The 19040-nt window shown below is 45.4% G+C and overlaps 1 protein-coding gene across 1 annotated transcript in view; it reads right to left on the bottom strand.

The window, feature by feature from the left end:
* Positions 1–19040, bottom strand: part of ADAM12 (ADAM metallopeptidase domain 12) — a 173925-nt gene that overhangs the window by 17704 nt on the left and 137181 nt on the right. The window contains exons 12-14 of the mRNA XM_066191596.1: positions 9606–9783; positions 4775–4864; positions 3280–3475 (exon numbers count right to left, since the gene is read on the bottom strand). Of these exons, the coding sequence (XP_066047693.1) occupies positions 3280–3475; positions 4775–4864; positions 9606–9783 (464 nt within the window). The remainder of the gene's footprint in view (positions 1–3279; positions 3476–4774; positions 4865–9605; positions 9784–19040) is intronic.

Genomic DNA, 19040 nt, shown 5'->3' with positions numbered 1-19040 from the left:
GATGATCAAAATAGTTTGATTTCACTGAGTTCAGAAAATTGCAGTGCTTGGACAATTAGCATTTTTTCAAAGGCAAGTTAGCAACGGCTTGGTCAGATATCTGAGGTGGGCAGCCCATTTATTTTGTGTCTGTAGGGTTCTACCTGGCAAAACCCCTGCAAAGTTCTCACAAGGTAACAAATATTGACATCTAAATTAAGAATGTTCCTGCCTAAGCAAATGGCCATGTCCATGCAACACATTTAAATGGGTTCTAATTATTAAATCAATGCCTGCCATTGGCTCCCCAAAATCATTGCTTTTTTTTTTCCCACTTGGGGAAATACAAGAAAACAAACTGACAAACTTCCCTAAAGAATCCTTTTCTTGCCAATGTAGAGAAAGCCGTGAGTTTCAAGTTGAGAATCTTCTGTTCCTTGGTAATCAATGATTTCTCTGTCTTAAGCAGCTCTATCTTTTATCTGTGTATCTGTTTCTCCTGGAAAATGCCAGTGCAGTCACAGACACGACACAAAGCATCACTATTGATGCATTTTCCAGTCACTGCTATCAATAGGTCACATCAGTGCAATCTGATATTTTTAAATACGGACCAAAAAAAGGTCACCAGCAGTTCCTGCTCCCCAAGGATAAAAATGACATGAATTATGGAGAGAGACAGAGAGACAATAGAGAACTCCGGGAGTTCTGGGAGCAGACTGGAATCAACCTGGGTTCCGAGAGGAATTCATGGCTATTTTCAGAGATTGTCCCCAGGAATTCTTCCCTTCTCCTTCCCACCCTGTTTTCCATGCAGATAAGAAAGAGAAAAAAAAAATCATCTCCTCTATTTTATCTGAATCACTGTGTTGAGAGTAACAAAACAACCCCAAGGAAATGCAAGTGCTTTTCTGGAAACAGGTTCCTACTGCTCAGCCTAATGTAAACAAGCTCTGACAGTGTTCATCATTTTCCTTTAAATAGATCTAAAAACATGAAGATTGACATTTATCATTGAGCTTCTGGACATCTGTAACCTGATGAATAAAGAAAGATGTACAAGGGAAGACAGTAATAAGGAATTCAATATACCGAGTATTATTTTAGGAAAAGTTATTGTATTTTGTTCTGCACGGATCTCTTCTACTGGGGAGAAGAAAATCAGGAGAGAATGAAAATGAATTGTAATCTGTTTTTTACTTTAGAGGGGAGAATATTTTTTTTTTTTTAACACAAAACTACTTCACTTCAACACAGGCACTTGCTAAAAACACTTCTGATCAGACACAACAACCTGGTAAAAGGTTCCAATGTATATTTTTGATATAAAGTCCAGAGACAGCATCTTAGGATGTCAAATCTCTCTTTGTGCTGCAAACAAGGCTGGAAAGACGTGTAATTTATTTAATCTGTACCCTGATACTTTTCTAACTGCATGAGCCACCCACCTCTTTGCCTATTCCATCCCACATCGGCCAGCTGATACTTCAGCCAGATGTGTGATGGAGCAGTGGACATTCACATCCCTAGTCTTTAAATCCAGAATACAGGCATTATTTGAAGTGTCCAAGGCCAGCTGGACAGGGCTTGGAGCAACCTGGTCTAGTGCAAGGTGTCCCTGCAGATGGATCTCTAATGTCGCTTCCAGCCCAAACCATTCTAGGATTCTGTGTTTATTTTTCATTTAGCCTTCCAAAAAAGGAAGAATTAAGACTTTCAGTTCAGGTTTGGTCAGGCCCCACCCTCTCTGTTTAAAATCCTTATCCTTGGGCCTTCCCAAGACAAACCCAAAGGGTATCCCAGCCAAAGTCTGTTTGAACTCTCTTCTTAACAAAACATCTTTGTCAGAAACAAACCCCCACAGCCTGGACCCTGGAGCCTCCTTGCACAGCAGTGCCCATATTGAACAGTCCCGAGGAGGAAGAGAGGAAAGAATGAGGGGAGCCCAGGGCTTTGGTGGAATTGCTGTGTTAGGAAGCAGACCTGGCAAGGAGCTGCAGCAATTCAGCTCCATGACCTTCAGAGGAATTTTTCTCAGCCGCTGGAACCATGAACAGCCTGACCAAGTAACTTTCCACAGCATGGGAAACTGGTTCAGGAGGAGATTTTTTTGCTTTCTACAAGAGAAAATGTCTCTGCATCCAGGGATTAGGAGTCCCAGTCTGACTAAGACTGGAGGCTATAATTGTCCACGGCTCTATGAGCTCATATCAACTCTACGACGCGCGTGGGATTCGGGGGAGCGGAGCAGAGGCACGGTTTGTTCCACGTGAGGAGTTTAATTCTGTGCTGGGGCTCCTCCTGAACGTGCTCTTATACCCACGTGGCCAAGCTGACCTGCTGTCTGTACCACTGGGGCTGCCTCTTGAGATGCTTTTAAAGGGAGATTGCAAAAAATTTCCATGTTCTCTGGGAAGGAAACAGAGAAATTCTTCAGCAGAGTTCTGGGGAGGGTTTTGACCAAGGGAAACATCTGTGCGCCATTATATTGGTACAGAAGTTTTGGAGCAGAGTTAGAGACGCTGACTTGAAAGAGGCTGGAAAAGTTAGTTTAAAAGAAATAATTACACCTGTCTCTAAGTAATGCTTCTCCTTAGGAGAGGGAAATGTTTTTCAAATTTGAGATGGAAGGTCAGAGATGCTGAAGGAGACATGATTTGGATCGATACCAAAATGCTGAGTTAATACTTGCATTGCAGTGGAAGGGTCACAGGGCTTTATAGAAAGGTGAACAGCTTTCCTGGGATACACGCTGAGAGCAACTCAAGAACTCATGTTACAAGATTCCTGCAAAAAGGGAGCAAATTCCCACGGGAGAATAAAATCCCTTTCTGCTTCAGCGCTAAAAGCACTGTCAGGAGGCAGTTTCCAGGTGACACCAGTCAGTAAAATACACACAGTGATCCAGGAGTCTCATGCGAGTGACAAAAGCTGAGCTCTGGCTGGGGATGCAGCAGACACATCTGCGTTGCAGACGAGCTGTATAGAGCACAGGAGGAAGCTCACACAGCAGCCTGGAAAAGGGGCTGTGATTTCAACCTGCCAGCAGCCTTCAGCACTTTGTGGGGTGACATCAGGCCGTACCAAAGTCGGCAGGAGATGATTTGTCTAAGTTCACCCATCCATTTGCAGCGTGTTCAGCACGAGCCTCGTTACGCCCCGCCGCGAGAAACGAACGCGACAGCAAACCAAGGCTGGGATGAATCCCCTCATTATCCAAACAGCTACAGAACGGTGCTGCACCCTTCAGATCTTTATTCCCCCCACTCCCCAAGGCTCTTTCAGAGCCGTGTCCCTCACCTGGGCCCCAGAGGGTGATGCACTGCTGCTCGTGCGTCTGGCAGATGCCGTTGTAGCAGTAGCCATCCACGCCATGGCAGGCGTGCCCGTCGTGCAGGTAAACGTTGGCCGGGCACTGCGGGCTGGCCCCCGTGCAGAACTCGGGCAGATCGCAGGAATTGCTCGACTCCCTGCAGGAAATCCCCGCCGCTTTCAGCTGCAAAACAAACACAGCATCAAGGGCCGTGCCGCGGCTGGGTCAGCCGTGCAGCACAGGAGCAGATTTCCCCACCGGCCTGGCTCCAGGTGGCTGCGGGGGACAGGGCAGGGATTGCACAGCTCTGAGTGCACTGAGGTGAGCCATGCTGGGAGGGTCTGGCAGCAAGGAGGGGCAGGTGAAGCTGCACACACGGCTCGTGTGTGTCCCCTGACGTTTGCGGTGGGGCTCCTCCATCGTGTCTGAACACAAAAAAACTCTGGAAAGGAGGGTCTGGAGCACGGGGCAAAAGTCAGAACAGAGACCTTTCCATCCAGGGCAGCTGACCACAGAGCACTGTGCTGGGTTAGGGCTCAGGAAGCCACCAGCCCACTTGATTGTGGATTCAGGTGCCCGACAATTCCCAGGTTGGAGGGTTCAATTGGCTGATCTTGAATAGGTCTTGAACCTTAATGGATCTATGGAGTTACATTTCCTCATGGAAATGCTGTTGTGATGGGCATCAAGATCTCCCCAAACTTAATTACAAGACTAGACCATTTAACTATTTCTTCCCTGTACTGATTTCCATGGATAATGATACGTTTTTTGGAACTGATGGTGGAACGTGCCAGTCTGAACATTCACATCCCAACAGCAGCCACCAAAGTTGGGCGTGCTCTGCGAGCAGCCCTGAATTTTAATCACATTGCTTTTCGGTAAAAAGCAAAGGACATGAAGATTGACTTTGCTAAACAGCAGTTCCTGGCTGTGGGGATCCCTTGCTGCTCGTGGGTTGCCACTGACACGATGGCAACTTGCTGGATGCTTTATTAGCCCACGGGCAAGGGAGGGTCGGAGAATTCAAGCAGGTGAATGCCTGTGGCAAGTTGGCTTTTATAGAGTGTTAGGAGACCACAACAGCTGATGATCTGCTATTAAAAATACAAATGCTGTTGGAATGGAATTAATAATTTTAGAGCCTTCCCCAAAATAAGAGGGTTCAGTATTTAATGACTGCTTGCCGTGTAAAAGTGAGAAAAATTAAAGCACACAAAAGTTCATGAAAAGGAAGTTTTGCATGAGCAACTGAAGGGGTCACAAGAAACCACAGAGACAATCTAAAAAAATCTATTGATCTGCTCCTTTAATAATTTATATTTTGGGAATTTTTTAATTGCTCACGTGACACGCAAGTGTCTTAATGCTGATGAATACCAATTTCCTTGTCCTTCATCCTTGCCGACCGAACATGGAAGCAAGGAAAAACTTGGAATTCTGCCCTCCCCACCCCGAAAAGAGACATTTCCCGTGGTTCACCTGGCAGTCCTCGCAGCAGAGCCCATGTGCACACACTGCTCCCGGGTTCAAGGCACAGGTGGTGGCATTACAGCACCGGTTTGTACATTCCTGGATGAATTGGGAGGGTAAATTTAGAGCAGACAACATTCAGTCACAGTGAGCCACAAATCAAGAGGCTGCCTATAGCTCTGCCAAGAAAAGCCGGGCATGAACTCATGAATTATGCATGAAATTCGACAACCCGATCCAAACCGCCTTGTCTGCCCTCAGATTCAACAAGCCCAGTAAGTGTAGTGAAACCAGAGAAGCTGCTGAGGAGGGCTGGTTTATTCCAGCTATGGATCTAATCCCAAACATCACAAACAAGCCAAGCGCGCTGACACCAACCCTGATAGAGCACTGGGGTGTTTTATTTCCACAGGAACCAGTGGAGTGATTCCATTGCCTCCAGAGAGGATCCAGGAGCTCGCTGCAGTTGTTGAGCATCACGACTACAGCTCTATTTTGTGATAGCTGCTGGCCAGGCTCCTGTTTGGATGGAGGCTGGGGCTGCCACTGAGGAAGACAACGACAACGGTTCCATGTAATCCCTTATCAGAGTACAGCAGTAATAGAGCTCTGAGATATGGAATGAGCATGAACTGCAGCCTCGCTCGCTGATACATCCCAATTTCACACTTGTGGATTAGATGGTGCCGTGTGTGGGCTCCTGCAAAGTTTATTGTCGGTACAACGAGCTCGAAAGGAGCCTCAGAAAAGAATGGATTTGTTTTTTCCAAGATAATGCCCACAAGCTGCAAGTTACACCAGCTGAGCTGGAATCTCATCTCTCTCACAGAAAGAGCAGCAGATAAAATTGCTCTTCAGCTGTGTTAAGTCTGTTTGACTTAGCAAGGGATCACTAACAATACCGGGAACACGGGAAGAGCGAGTGGGTTAGAGTGATGTTCACAGCCTCTTGTTACTTCACCGGCTTCTGAAAGCTTCCCAACTGGAAGGCAGGGCTGGCACTGACTCACCAGCACAAACCAGAAGGATTCTCAGCATCTCACTGTTTTATAGGTAATATCTTCCTGGATGTACAAAGCCAACTGTGCTCTGAAGCAAAGGAACAACTTCCTGCTCCTATTTTTGATCACCGGAAGGCAACAGGCTACGGAAATATTCCAGTGCAGCTGCTGCATGTCAGGAGTAACATTCCTCTGCCACGTTTTATAAATTCACCTCCAAAATAATCGGAGATAAGCAGAGCAGAGTATCAGTCCCATCAATACCCCAAACTCTGGCCCCACAGCAGCATTCAGCATTCCACAGGCAGACTGGAATAAAGACACAGCTCTTGGAGTGGTGTTTCAGCAGCCTCTGAAATTTCTGATTGCTATCTCACTTACTGCTCATCGTGGGGAATGAGCTTGGTAAATAGCTTTTGTGCCTGGGCTATCAAATTGTCAGGAATGATTTTAACAAAAACAAGCAAAAAAATAAGAAAGGCTCACCAGGCTTTTGGAGGATGGAGGCTGCCACCTGGAATTACTGCTGTGCTGGAGTTCGTTGTTGTTGTTATTATTATTATTATTATTATTATTATTATTATTAATTGATAACAACAGCAATGATGGGAGGCGGTTTCTCACTGTGGCTCTCCTGGCTCTTCAGAGGAACCAGAGCAGCCCAACCCCAGAACAATTCCAGCACCACCTCTGTGATGTCAGGCTCGGTACCTGGTTTTCACCCTCCTTTTTCTCAAAACACAAGACAGACCCCACCGGGTCAGCCCATAACTCCTCTGTCCCTGTGTCCCCCTGAGAGCAGCCAGCAGGAGATGTTTAAGGACATTGACACCGTCCCAGTCTCCTGCCTTTCCCTTGGCTCCACGGGCATTTTTAGCACCTGTGAGAGTCAGAGTAAAGGAACTCACAGGCAACCAACACAGTCAGAGGAGAAGCTTCTTCTGCCTGTTTGAAACCTGCCACTTTCTAACTTCATCTGCTCATTTCCCAAGGGGGACAATCTCTCCTCACTCACCCTTTCCATTCCCCTCACGATTTTATCAGCTTTTGCTGCACTCTCCTTCATTTTCTTCTTTTCCAGCCAAAGCCCTTTCAAAACTTTGAACCACCTTATTGCTTTCCTCTCAATCTTCCTTCACTCTGCTTTATCCTCCCTGGGATCAGGGAGGGGTAGGGAAAACCTGCACAAGCAGTTTCAGGCGCAGCAGATTTATCGAGCTCTGCTGGTGCTTTGTTTTGTTTTCCTATTTTCTCCCCTAGTACTTCCTAACAGCCTATTTACCTTTTAGACCACTCCTGAGCACTGGGGCTGACATTTTCATGAGACTATTTATTGCAATACGAAGTCTTGTTCCTCCATGGTCAGAGTCAGCTCAGAGTCCATCATCTTCTTTGTGTTTTTGGAATGTGCATCACTCCTCAGTGGGTCCCATTTCTCATCTTAATGCCTGTTCCAGCTGCCTCAGAAGATTTCTCTGCAGTCCTTCACAGCCAGTTTTCATCTCCAGCAGCCTAACTAATATCATCAGCAAATTAAAGACTATTCCTCTTCCCAGGCTCTTTATGAAAACGCTGAGTTGTGTAGTCCCCAGGACGCATCTCATGGATACAGCACAGCAGAACTCCTTCCACCACGTGAAATGGATGATTTACACCTGGTTGTATCTCTCATCTTTTAACCCAGTTTTTGCCCATGCAGTTTTCTCTCCTTTACAGCTGCTCAATCTCCCTTTGGTGAAAGGTTTGGTCCAAAGGCTCTCTGAACTCCTCACAGGCTGCAGTGACAGCTCTGTCCCTTTCCATCCACTCGTGAAGCGCTTCAGAGCGCCGTGATGGATTTGTAAGACAAGATTTTGTGAGACAAGATTTTGTAAGACAAGACTTCCTGGCACAAAAGCCGCGTTGACTCGTCCCTGGCATGTCACAGCTGTTTGGGCACTCGCTCCTAATTACATTTGGAAGTAATTTGTCTGACTTCTGAGTTAGCAGTTTGTAGTTTTCTGTTCCCCCTTGCAGCTGGTTGTAAAAGACACGTTTTCATCTTTCGAGGACCGAGGATTTTTACTTCTCTTCGTTCTTTTATCTTTCCATCTATAATCTACATGAACCCTCCTTCCACAGACACTGCAGCACCAGGCATTTTTTGTATCATACAATCTAAAATTGTTTGGATCATAAAATCATAGAATGGTTTGGGTTTAAAGAGACCAAAAATCATCCAGTTCCTCCCCCTGCCATGGGCAGGGACACCTTCCACCATCCCAGGTTGCTCCAAGCCCTGTCCAACCTGGCCTTGGACACTTCCAAGGATCCAGGAGCCTCACAAGAAAAATTTACTCCTAATATCACTCATTCTTGGGATACTGCAACACCATGGCCAGAACTCGGCTGGTACAAATGACTGGGCAGTAAATTAGTGACTAATCACACAGCTTTTCTGGAACCACTCCGACTAGAGCAGTAAATCCCAAATAAATTTACTTGCACCCAAGCTGCAGTTTTTTTCCAGTATAACCAAAAAGGCAAAAAGACAGAAAGAAGAGGCAAATGAAGGCAGGGCTTGCTGACACTAAGTGGCTTTGACTTGAAAAGGTATCGCTAACGTTCAGAAATGGAAACAAGAAAGATAACTGGGTTAGAAAGACATTTGCAAGCTGCTTGCACTCTATTGGCTTCAAACAAGGAGATAAGGCTGCTTCCTCCAACCTTGTTACCCTCAAGAGTGAGTGAACTGTCAGGAAATCCTCACGGCTTGGACAAATCCAATACACTCCACAGGCAGGATGCAGCAGTATCTTGCTGCTTTAACTGCCCCCATCTCTTTTGTCTGTAGGTCCTTATTTATCACAGGAAACAAATCCCTGATCTGCTGCTGCCTTTAATTCAGATAATCAGAGAGAAGTTCAATAAAGCCAATGAGGATGGGATGTGAAAAGGATAAGGATGCCAGCTCGGATATTATTTGACCCCCAGGTTTTGCCTATCTCCTGCCGATCTGAGGAGTCCTCTGACACATCCACTAAACTAAATGGAACAATCTTTGAAGCAGCAGCAATCTGTTTGGGAGGCAGTGAAGGCTATTTCTGTTGGGAGGTAATTGGCTAGAGGGAAAGAAAAGTCCTGCAGTGAAGAAGGGAAAGGTCTTGTACCTAAAAAGTGAAGCTGCAATGAAAAATACCTGGCCAATATTAATATTAATATTCCTATTTATATGGTGTTATACATGTGGATAGTGAGGCCATGGCACAGGGTGCCCAGAGAAGCTGTGGCTGCCCCTGGATCCCTGGAAGTGTCCCAAGGCCAGGCTGGATGGGGCTTGGAGCAGCCCGGGACAGTGAAAAATGTCCCTGCCCATGGCAGAGGGATAATGAGATTATCTTCATGGTTCCCTCCAACCCAAACCATTCTGTGACTGCACGGTTTCTATGGTTATACTGACATAAATATAAATATATGAGTGGCTTCTCACTGACGGAAACAAACCTTCAACTAAGGCACGTTTTCTTGAGACATTCGAGCCAAGTTCTCAAACTCCTTTTGAGTCTAGCTGATCAGCTAATGCTGAAAGGAACTTCTAGGAACACAAGGTCATGGCCAGACCGCTGGACAAGCCAGAGTTTGCTCTCTAAGGATGAACTGAGCACATTCTTAACCCAAGCCCTGCCTGGGCTTTGGCAACTCAAATACACTCGAGACTCCCCGCACTTCTGAGGTTTAGGCTGATGGGATGGAAGCAGAGAAGGCAGAGTTCCATTTTACACCAACCACACCAATCCAACCCTCCGCTGTCCAAACCCCGCAGGCAGGCCATGAGCAGTAACTCCCAGGTGGTGTCTTACCTCAGGCTCCCCACAGTCACACTCCTCCCCATCTTCCACGTAGCCATTCCCACACTTCTGGCCGCCAAAGGACTCCTTGACTTCAGGCAGGTTAAAGAGACACATTCCCACTCCTTTCTCCAAGCTGTTTTCCAGGTCCTTTCTACTGCAGCTACTGAAGACCATGGGGAATGGATAGCTGGGGAAAAACCACGTGGAGACAAAAGGAAGGTTTTTATATGAAATGAAAACCTTTCTCTCCTGCCACGCTGGTGACATTTTAGCACATCTGTGCCTTAACCAGAAGATTGTGCTGAGTTTTTATCACACAGAATTGAAATATGGCAATTCACTGTGAAATTGAGCTCAATATAATATTATTATATAATAATAATAATAATATTTCTGATTAGGAGTAAGGGAATTTTCACTTTTTCACTTCAATTTGTAGCTGCTGTTAAGGATTGGAAGTGTTCACATTTGAAATTCCTTCTCCCTCTTTTGCATATGGAGTTATAATGCAAGCTATGATTGTGACTCTAAAGAAATGCTGGGTTTGCAAGTAGTATCCTACATTTGCAGCACTGCAGAAGATCCTAATCCTTCTTGGAAAATTCAGCCTCAAATGGCAAATTCATTCATCTTGCTCTGCAGAATGGCAAACTTCCTGCTCTTTTCAGGAAAAAAAAAAAAGGAATAAAAGAAAGAAAACCCCACTGTTACTTGATAAGAGCCTGCTTCTGCAATTCATCAAAGCTGAGCTTGGGAACTGCATGATTAAAGCAAAGACAGTTCTTGCTTTAAATCAGCAGGACTGTAAGGACACTGTGCTGAAAATGCTCCTGTTTGGAATTCCCACTGCGGGCACACACCAGCTCCCGTTCCTTTTGCAAAACACCCAGGAAGTGTGAACAGAACGCTCCCGTGCACTGCAAATATCAGCAGATAATCAGTGCCAGAGGAGAGGCCAAGCGACACGTGGGCCTGGTGTCCCGAGGGCTGCTGTGGCTGCTCTGTGCTGAGGTGGAATCAGGGTCATGGAATAGTTTGGGTTGGAAAAAGGACTTGAAGACCATTTCATTCCACCTCTGGGGGCACCTTCCACTATCCCAGGGTGCTCCAAGCCCTGTCCAACCTGGCCGTGGGCGCTTCCAGGGGCTGCTTCATCCACAGCTTCTCTGGGCACCCTGTCCCCACCTTCCCAAGGAACAATTTCCCTCAATGTCTCCTGTCCACATTGAATTACATTGAATCTGTGTCACAAAGAAACATCTTCTCCCCTCAGACTTGATGCCTTTGTCAGTCCCTGGTCCAGCAGCAGCTCAACATTTCAGCAGCTCAGGAGCCAACCTGGCAATTTCACTTTACTCAGTGAGCGCTTTGTGTTCACCCACGTGTTATTAGGATTGTTATCTTTGCAGACGAGCAAGGTAACAGATAGAAATTCTGCTCTGCTGAACTTCAGACTTCCATTAATCTCCTGGTGTTTCTGACAGCCTCAAATGAAAAGCTTGTTTTGGGATTGATGATGCCCGCAGGTCTCAGAAAAGGAAAGAAAATTTCTATTAAAAAGGAAGAAATGTTCGGCAACTACAAATGCAATAGAGCTTCCTATGCTGACATAAGGAAGTTAATTAGGATCTTCTAGAAGGTTATGGATACATTACAGAACAGAATATATTTTGTGCCTAGTTAAAATTACCTCTTTTACAGTTTCTTTTGCAATAAAACAGCCAGCTCATTGGAAAAGAACATAAACATGAGTCTGAAGAAGAAAATAATTTTCCAGTATCACTATAGGGCTTGTCAAGTTAAACTGAACAGTTTTGAGTTTCACTGACATACGACTTCAGAAAGCTAATAGGCATCTCCATGTATAAGCAGATTGCTGGAAAATATCAATGTTTCAGCAAAATGACGGAGTCTAAGATAAATAAAGAAGTTTCAGAAGAGCGGGAGGCAGGAGCCTGGCTGTTAGCTGGGCCTCAGGGGAGGACAGGGAAGGTACTCTGAGCAATGGAACAGAAAATAAAGGCTCTTGGAAAACTACTGACCATTTAATATTGGGCAATTGGAGATGTTCTTAACAGGGCACCACAAACTTCTGTCCTACCCTCAGTGCGACTGGGAAGAAACCTCACAAAATTCTGTGTACGTGACAGGGAACCAGTAGATGGATGTACAGTCCTGCCAAGCAGCAGGAAAAAACAAAGAAACCCAGATACATCTGACTGATAAATGCTGATGAGGGTTTGACCAGACACAGCCTTCATATCAAAGTGTGAATAAATGAATACTGCATCATCCAGGCAAGATCCTGCTCTTCAGTGGCACAGGTTTGCTTTGACACACACCTCACAGGGCATGAAATCCACTCAGGAACACAATTCATGCAGATTTCCAGGTGACACCTCTCAGCCACACACAGATCACGAGATCTGCGATCAGGTTTGACTCACCAGTGAATCCTGTCAATTGTTCTAGGGCTGCTCCTTTGCATCCCTGGATTCCCAGGATCATTTGCATGGATGTGAGGTTTGTCTGTCCATCAGCAGGAGGGCAGAGTCCTCTCTCTGTGAGAGGTGAAATTGTGTCATTGCTGATGAATGAGCTTTATGTTTCCTTCCCCCTGAAAAGGAACTTCAAGCTGTTTCCTATTTTGAACCCAGAGATCCATTCATCTTCTGGCTTTTCCTGCTCCTGACGCCGATTTCCTCAGCTGACATCAGTGCAGCACATGGCACATGATGACATTTCCTGAAATGCTGCTTCTTTACCAAGCAATCCACAAATAAAGCAATAAAACCCCAGAAATAAACCCAGCTGGTGGAAACAGAGAAACTTCAGGGTAGCCACACCATGCAAGAGAAGATCCCACATCAACTGTGTCAATTTGTATTTCATTGGAAACTTGATTGATCTTTAGCGTGATATTCTGATACACCGCCAGTCTTCCTTTTTTTCGACCAATAAAGTTCCATGTGACAGCCACAGCACTTGATTGTTGTGATTTCAGGCTGTATTTTGTCTGTCTTTGCAAATTTAAAGCAGCTTCATCAGAAGAATGAAATCTCTGGCAGATGGGATGGGAAGGGAAGTCACAGATATCGGATGTCAGGGGCGCTCAAACCAACGTTTGAGTGGCTCTGGAGCTTGTGAAAAATGACAAAGGAATGGTGATGTGAAAGGAAAATTTGTCCTCTGAACAAATGCAGGGAACTTCCTCCCACTGTCCTGTGAAGAGGCTCCTGATCTCACCTGGAAGGAGCTGCCTTAGGTTGGGAGAAGGAAATGGGGTCTCCACAGTAAAGTCGGTCCTTGACCTCTCTCCAAGGTTTCAGTGACACCTAAACAGGGATGCTTGTGCTTCCTGTGGTAGGAATAATAATAGGTCGGACACTTATTCTGTTGGAAAACCGGCTCATAAGTGCCACGGGAGAACCTTCCAGAGCTAAAAAATTCATCTGCAATCTTTATACTCCATTCATCTTCGCTCAAGACACTTTCTGTTACAGATCTTTGAGGTTTTTTTTTTTTTTTACAGTTGGAAAGAGAAAGGAAACTTTAGTCCAGCCTAACTCTTGTTCTGAAATGCTGTGTCTCATACATTTTTTACACTGTCTGAATCTGTAGATTTAATGCACAATGGATCATTTTGTCAAACTGCTCTGGCTGTGGGTACAACTCTACAGAGCTCAAATTGTTCCCAGCACTACCATCAGTCTCCTCAGTGGCTTTGCAGCAAGGAAAATCACTTCAGTCTTTCTACCCCTCCTGAATCCACTGCATTCCTCGGTGTCTCCTTGGTGCTTAAAAGATGTGTTTAATCCCCAGCAACAAATATCCCAGCTTCCAACAAAAATAGCTTTGCCTGCTCCTGCAAATAAGACCTTCACAGTCATCAGAGGATCCCTGGTAATCGATTCTTGGGAAACAGAGCCTGGGCTTGTCCCATTCATTTAAATTTCAAGCACTCCAGCCCTCCAAATGCCAGGTTCCTTTAGGCAGTTCTGCATTTAGCCTGTATTAGATGGCTCCTTCCATTAACTAAGTGAAGTGGCATCAGCACTCTGTCAAGTCCCATTTAACAAGAGAGGATTCTTTGTACCAACACCTCTTTGCCCAGCACAGGCTTTGCTTCTTTTTTTCTTTTCTTCTCTATTCTTTCTTTTTTTCTTTCTTTCTCCTCTCCTCTCCTCTCCTCTCCTCTCCTCTCCTCTCCTCTCCTCTCCTCTCCTCTCCTCTCCTCTCCTCTCCTCTCCTCTCCTCTCCTCTCCTCTCCTCTCCTCCTCTCCTCTCCTCTCCTCTCCTCTCCTCTCCTCTCCTCTCCTCTCCTCTCCTCTCCTCTCCTCCTCCTCTCCTCTCCTCTCCTCTCCTCTCCTCTCTCTCCTCTCCTCTCCTCTCCCTCTCCTCTCCTCTCCTCTCCTCTCCTCTCCTCTCCTCTCCTCTCCTCTCCTCTCCTCTCCTCTCCTCTCCTCTCCTCTCCTCTCCTCTCCTCTCCTCTCCTCTCCTCTCCTCTCCTCTCCCCCTTTCCATGAAATATAAAAGCTCATCTCCATCATCTCAATTTCAGAGGAATTCCCGTTCCTCAAACACTGTATGCCAGGAGATACAAGCCCAGGAACAGAGCCCCCGGCCCAGAAAATGAGGGGCAGAGGAGAGGAGGCAGCCAGGGCACTTGAGGAGAGGGGCAGCGGCTGCTGACCCAGAGCAGAGCAGCTGCACACCCAGCACTGCTCAGCCTGGTGGGATGTTCCCATTGCTGTCCCTCCCACTGCTCCATCTGAAATGCACCTGGAGCTGCAGGAGACCCAAAGCCCAGCCCAGGAAAGGTGGAGCTCCTTTGGTTCCTCCAGATCCTGTCTGCCTACCCCTCAGAACCTCGGGTCCACGAAACACCACAGATTTGTCTGTTTCCCAACAAGCAGCACTGAAGGGGTAACACAATGTTTCTGGAGTTCTCTACTTGTTTCACAGGGGGATAAATTACAGGCTCACCATATCTTGAAAACGTTTTGATTATTATGATGATCCCTACCCAATCTCACTTTTTATTTCTTATTCGAGAGCCGCAGGATTTTTCTACAGGAACTGCATTGTTCTGTCCCAAATGTTGGTTAGACACACACACACACAGACACGATATGGATATCCACATCTATTCATAGGCTTCATTTCTTCCAGTTCACATCCCAACCTGATTAGTCAGCATTATGGCAATGTTTATACAGAGCCTCTTACCAAAAGGCCCTGAAGTGTTTTACAATTATTCACTCAATTAAAATGCACAAGAGCCCCAAAGAGCTCTGTTAAGTACCACCAGACCTCCCTCCCTCCCGGAGGTAATATGATAATTGGAGATTATATTAATTTTAAAAGGGATTTCTTTTTTTCTTCTGAGCATGCTTATGGAAACAACTGTTGGCTAGCTAATTACCAAAGGTGCAGAAAACTGGGACTGAACTTTGCCCAGAATTCCTGAAAACCCAAACCTGAGGGGTCATATCTGGAAATAGCTCTGGCATCAGCTCTGCGTTTTAGGAGCATGAAGGTGCTCAAAGACAAGAGGAGTGCTGAGTCAGAAGTTTCCCTGGTCCAACACCTGAATTTCCAGCACTGCCCATGACACCGCCTTGTCTGCACTGACCACCACAGTGACTTTGTGTCTGCCTCGACCCAAGGACCCTTTGAGATTCAAAAATGTGAATATTTACTCTCCTTGATCTCCAAAATTCCTGACTTTTGGCTCACAACTGGAGGACAGAAGGGCAATACAAAACTTTTTACTGGAGGATGGCGATGTGAGTCTGGATTTGTTCAGATGTCTGAGACAGAAATGCGTGAATTTTCTGTTGCATACCCCAGTTTTACATATGAATGTAAAAATGAGGTGGGGGAAGATAAAATTAAAGAATAAGGATGGGGTTGTTTTTGTTAATACAGGTGTCAGTAATTTTTCCATGGGAAAAATGGCAGCACTAGAGGGAGTCACCCAAGAATAAACCTCTAGAAGGCAGAAACTCAAACAGCGTGAATATTTCTAGGCCCAGGGAGGTGTTGATTTCAAGGAACTGTGACAATTTCCCAGCCTCCTCTAACTCCTGATCTAATTGACGTAATTCTTTTGCACTCAGAAGCATCTCCCTTGGTTTTAACCTTCCAGACATTATTACTGCTCTCCAGCTTTTGAAAACAACTTTTTATGGGCTCCTGAGAGAGATGAGCCTACCAGAATAAAAGTGAATTTGCTATTAGATGACATTTTTTGACACTCCAGCTCTTCTGTACAAGCTAGTATGTTAATGAATTAGTAAGCATAAAGAACTTCACAGAATTAGGTGTCAAGCAGGAGATAAAATCCAGTTTTCTTTGATATTGAAATAGATGTTCAAATACTACAGATGCCTTCATGTAGCAAGTTCTGTCACTACACGTTATTTCCTACACCTCACGTTCTAGCAGCAATTGTTTAAAATTAGACAAGTGCCATAATGTGCAAGGGCCTTTTAATCCATTAATTAGACAAGTGCCATAATATGGGAGGAGTTTGTAATCCATTATTTAGACGATGTCTTAATTTCTAAGTACTTTTGAGGGACAAAGGCACAAATGGAGTTTTTGACCCCACCAGCACAGTAAAGGGGGAGCTTTAAGATTGTTTCCACACCTAAAGCTTTTGCAGACAGCCGATTGGGGAAATTAGGAGCAGGGGAGTAGCTGGAGGAGCCTTTGGGCTCTTGGAAGCAGCACAAGACAGAGCTTTACCCAAGACATCAGTCCCAGAGCTGATGGGACACATCTTTTTCAGGTGATTTGGACGGATTTAGCTAAAAACATAGAGTGGTTTTATCTACATATAAAGTATTTAAACGGGAAGTTTGATTCAAAAGGTAGAGGACGTCTGACAACCCACAGTTATTTTTCTAGCCTATTTTTCACTCCCTTGCTCCTCGTTTAGAGTTTTAATCCCTGGAGCATCGCTAAAGTAGAGCACAGAACTGGGCCACGTAGTTAAGAGATGACATCAAAGCGCTTCTCTCTGAGTTCATGGTCAGTGACTTCAAAACAAGCCCAGATTTCTCCTACAGCTTCTGTCACCTTCACTACACGGTGGCTCCTAACTCTTCCAATAAATAACGGGGTTATTTAACATATCACCCGGGTGGGAAATTTAATTGATGTCTGCTTGGATGGCTCGTCGTGCTACGGTGGAATTTCCAGGCTTATTGGAAGGGAAAGCCTTTCCAAGGAAATGTTTAAACTTTGTGCACAAAAAGGCCTTAAGTTTGTTTTCATTTTTCCCTGGGGACGGTGCCGATTCCCAGAATGGATTCCAGCAATCTCCCTTCAGGTGCCCAGATTGGGTTGACACGGCCCCAGCTGAGGCTTGACCTCTCTCATTACATGGAAGGTGAAATTTTAACCGCCTGGAATATTCAAAAAGGCAGATTTATAACGCTGGGTTGCGGGACTTCAGGGCAGAGAGCAGCGACAGAACAAATGCCTGGATGGTTCCCAAAAACTCCATTCTGCAAGGGAGCAACACTTAATGGCTTTATACAGTATAGACTGCTGTGGCAGTCACAAAACTGCCAAATAAAACATTATTAGCAGTTACTTTCCCTTTGACAAATAGATGGTCAGAGAAGTTTTTTTTTTTTCTTGGAGGAGAGGCCTGTTGTGACTTTCCTCTGTGTTCTGGGGGTGAAGCAATACTAAACCAATTTATCACCCCTGACAGGATCCTGACTCTGTGCTGGAGTTATCTGCATTGCAAAAGCTCCATGGGAATTGAACTCAGACAACTGTTCTTCCTGTTGGGAACCAGACAGCCAAGGAAAGGAGCTATAATCAGTTTGAATTTGCCTCTGGCTCATCTTCTGCTCTGTTTCCTTTTAGACCACTACCTCATTAATAAAAATTCGCCGGATTGCTGAGAGTTCAGGTTTCACAATCTACTGCTTAGAATTTGAGGCTAATCCAATGCTGACTACAGGAAAAGTCAAAAAAGCAAGACAGAGCAGAGGGAGGGATGAAAAGGCCGGGTCAGGTCTGGTCCCAGGCTAAGGAAAATTGGGATGCAGACACCCTGTGCCTGCCAGCAGCTCCCGGCAGTGAAGGAAAACCTGGATAAGGAGCACAACCAAGAGTGCCCCGAGTTTAAATTTGTCACACAAAACACAACATCCTCAGCATGTGACGAGCAAATAAAGACAAATGATCCCAACCATTGCTGAAGATCAGCTTCCTGCTGATTTCTGATTAGGGAAAAGGTGTTTTGGTTAGTTCCCGACATGATTTTACAATCTGCTTTTGTTCCAGGAAATTACATTCTAATTTTCTCCCTTGAAAGACCCTGGAATTGATTTTTTAAAATGGGCCAAGAGCAGACAGGGACGGGGAAAAAAAAAAAATCTGATTTTGGGAACCAGATTGATTGAAAGACCTGTCATAAAGACGCTCAGGAGATGGATTTGGGTGAGGAGAAGCCTCAGGTGAGCAGATCAAACAACAACAAACTAAGGGAAATGGACCCCAAATAGGGCTAAACCCAACCAGGAGAAACCCAGGCTAGCGAGAAGGGATTTCATGGACAATCCTGAGTTGGAAGGGACCCACAGAATCCTGGAGTCCAGCTCCTGGCACAGACAAATCCCAAGGATCAGCCCTGTGGATGAATGGAGCAGATGGAGAAGCTGTTCCACTGGGAAGAGCAGGAGCAGAGAACGGAGTGCAGGGAAACGCCACTGGGTGAGATGTGGGTGCTGGAGAAAAGAACCTGAGCCCTGCAAAAAGCTGGGAATAATAAACACCCGGGGGACAGGCTCATATTGATTTCACTTAACATCTGCACTACCCGGGCTCTTAGTAAATCAGGGCTCCAAGACAGGAGGATCTGACTTGCAAGCAGCATGGCTCAATTTTTTGTTCTTTGGGAAGATGCAAAAGGAAAGATAAGTGAGGAAAAACAATCAATCAATCTGAATTTCCCCAGCCTTCCCCACTTTCCCTGCTTCTTTTATGAGAAAAAAAGCTCTTTATCCCCCAAACCACCTCAGATGAGTGAAAATGGAGTTCTTAAAAAAAAATCCTGACTATATAATAACGAAGGATCACTTTTTCTACCTTCCCCTTTCTTTTTCACAGAGCTGGAGCAAAATAAAATTAGCAGCCAGGTTGTATTTATTTCATTATTTCAAGCCATGAGGACAGGATGGATCCAGCCATGATCTAAGACTTAGGGATCTTTAATGAGCAAATTAAAACCTTCACTCACAGGAATGAAAGGCTTTTAATAAATCTAAAAATGCCCCATATGGATCCTGACGAAATGCTGACCTTATTGAAGTCCCTGGGAGTTTTTCTCCCAGCTCTGGATTTCTCACCTGGTGGTGGTCGGCTGTCAGAAGAGCATCAGGGGTGGGGATGAACACAATTTCCCTGCTGGAAGAGGCA

The sequence above is a fragment of the Chamaea fasciata genome, unplaced genomic scaffold, assembly GCF_029207755.1.
Source record: "Chamaea fasciata isolate MVZ Bird 193981 ecotype frontalis unplaced genomic scaffold, bChaFas1.0.hap1 SCAF_9, whole genome shotgun sequence".
Classification (NCBI taxonomy): Eukaryota; Metazoa; Chordata; class Aves; order Passeriformes; family Sylviidae; genus Chamaea; species Chamaea fasciata.
This window is presented reverse-complemented; position numbering and strand designations above follow the sequence as displayed.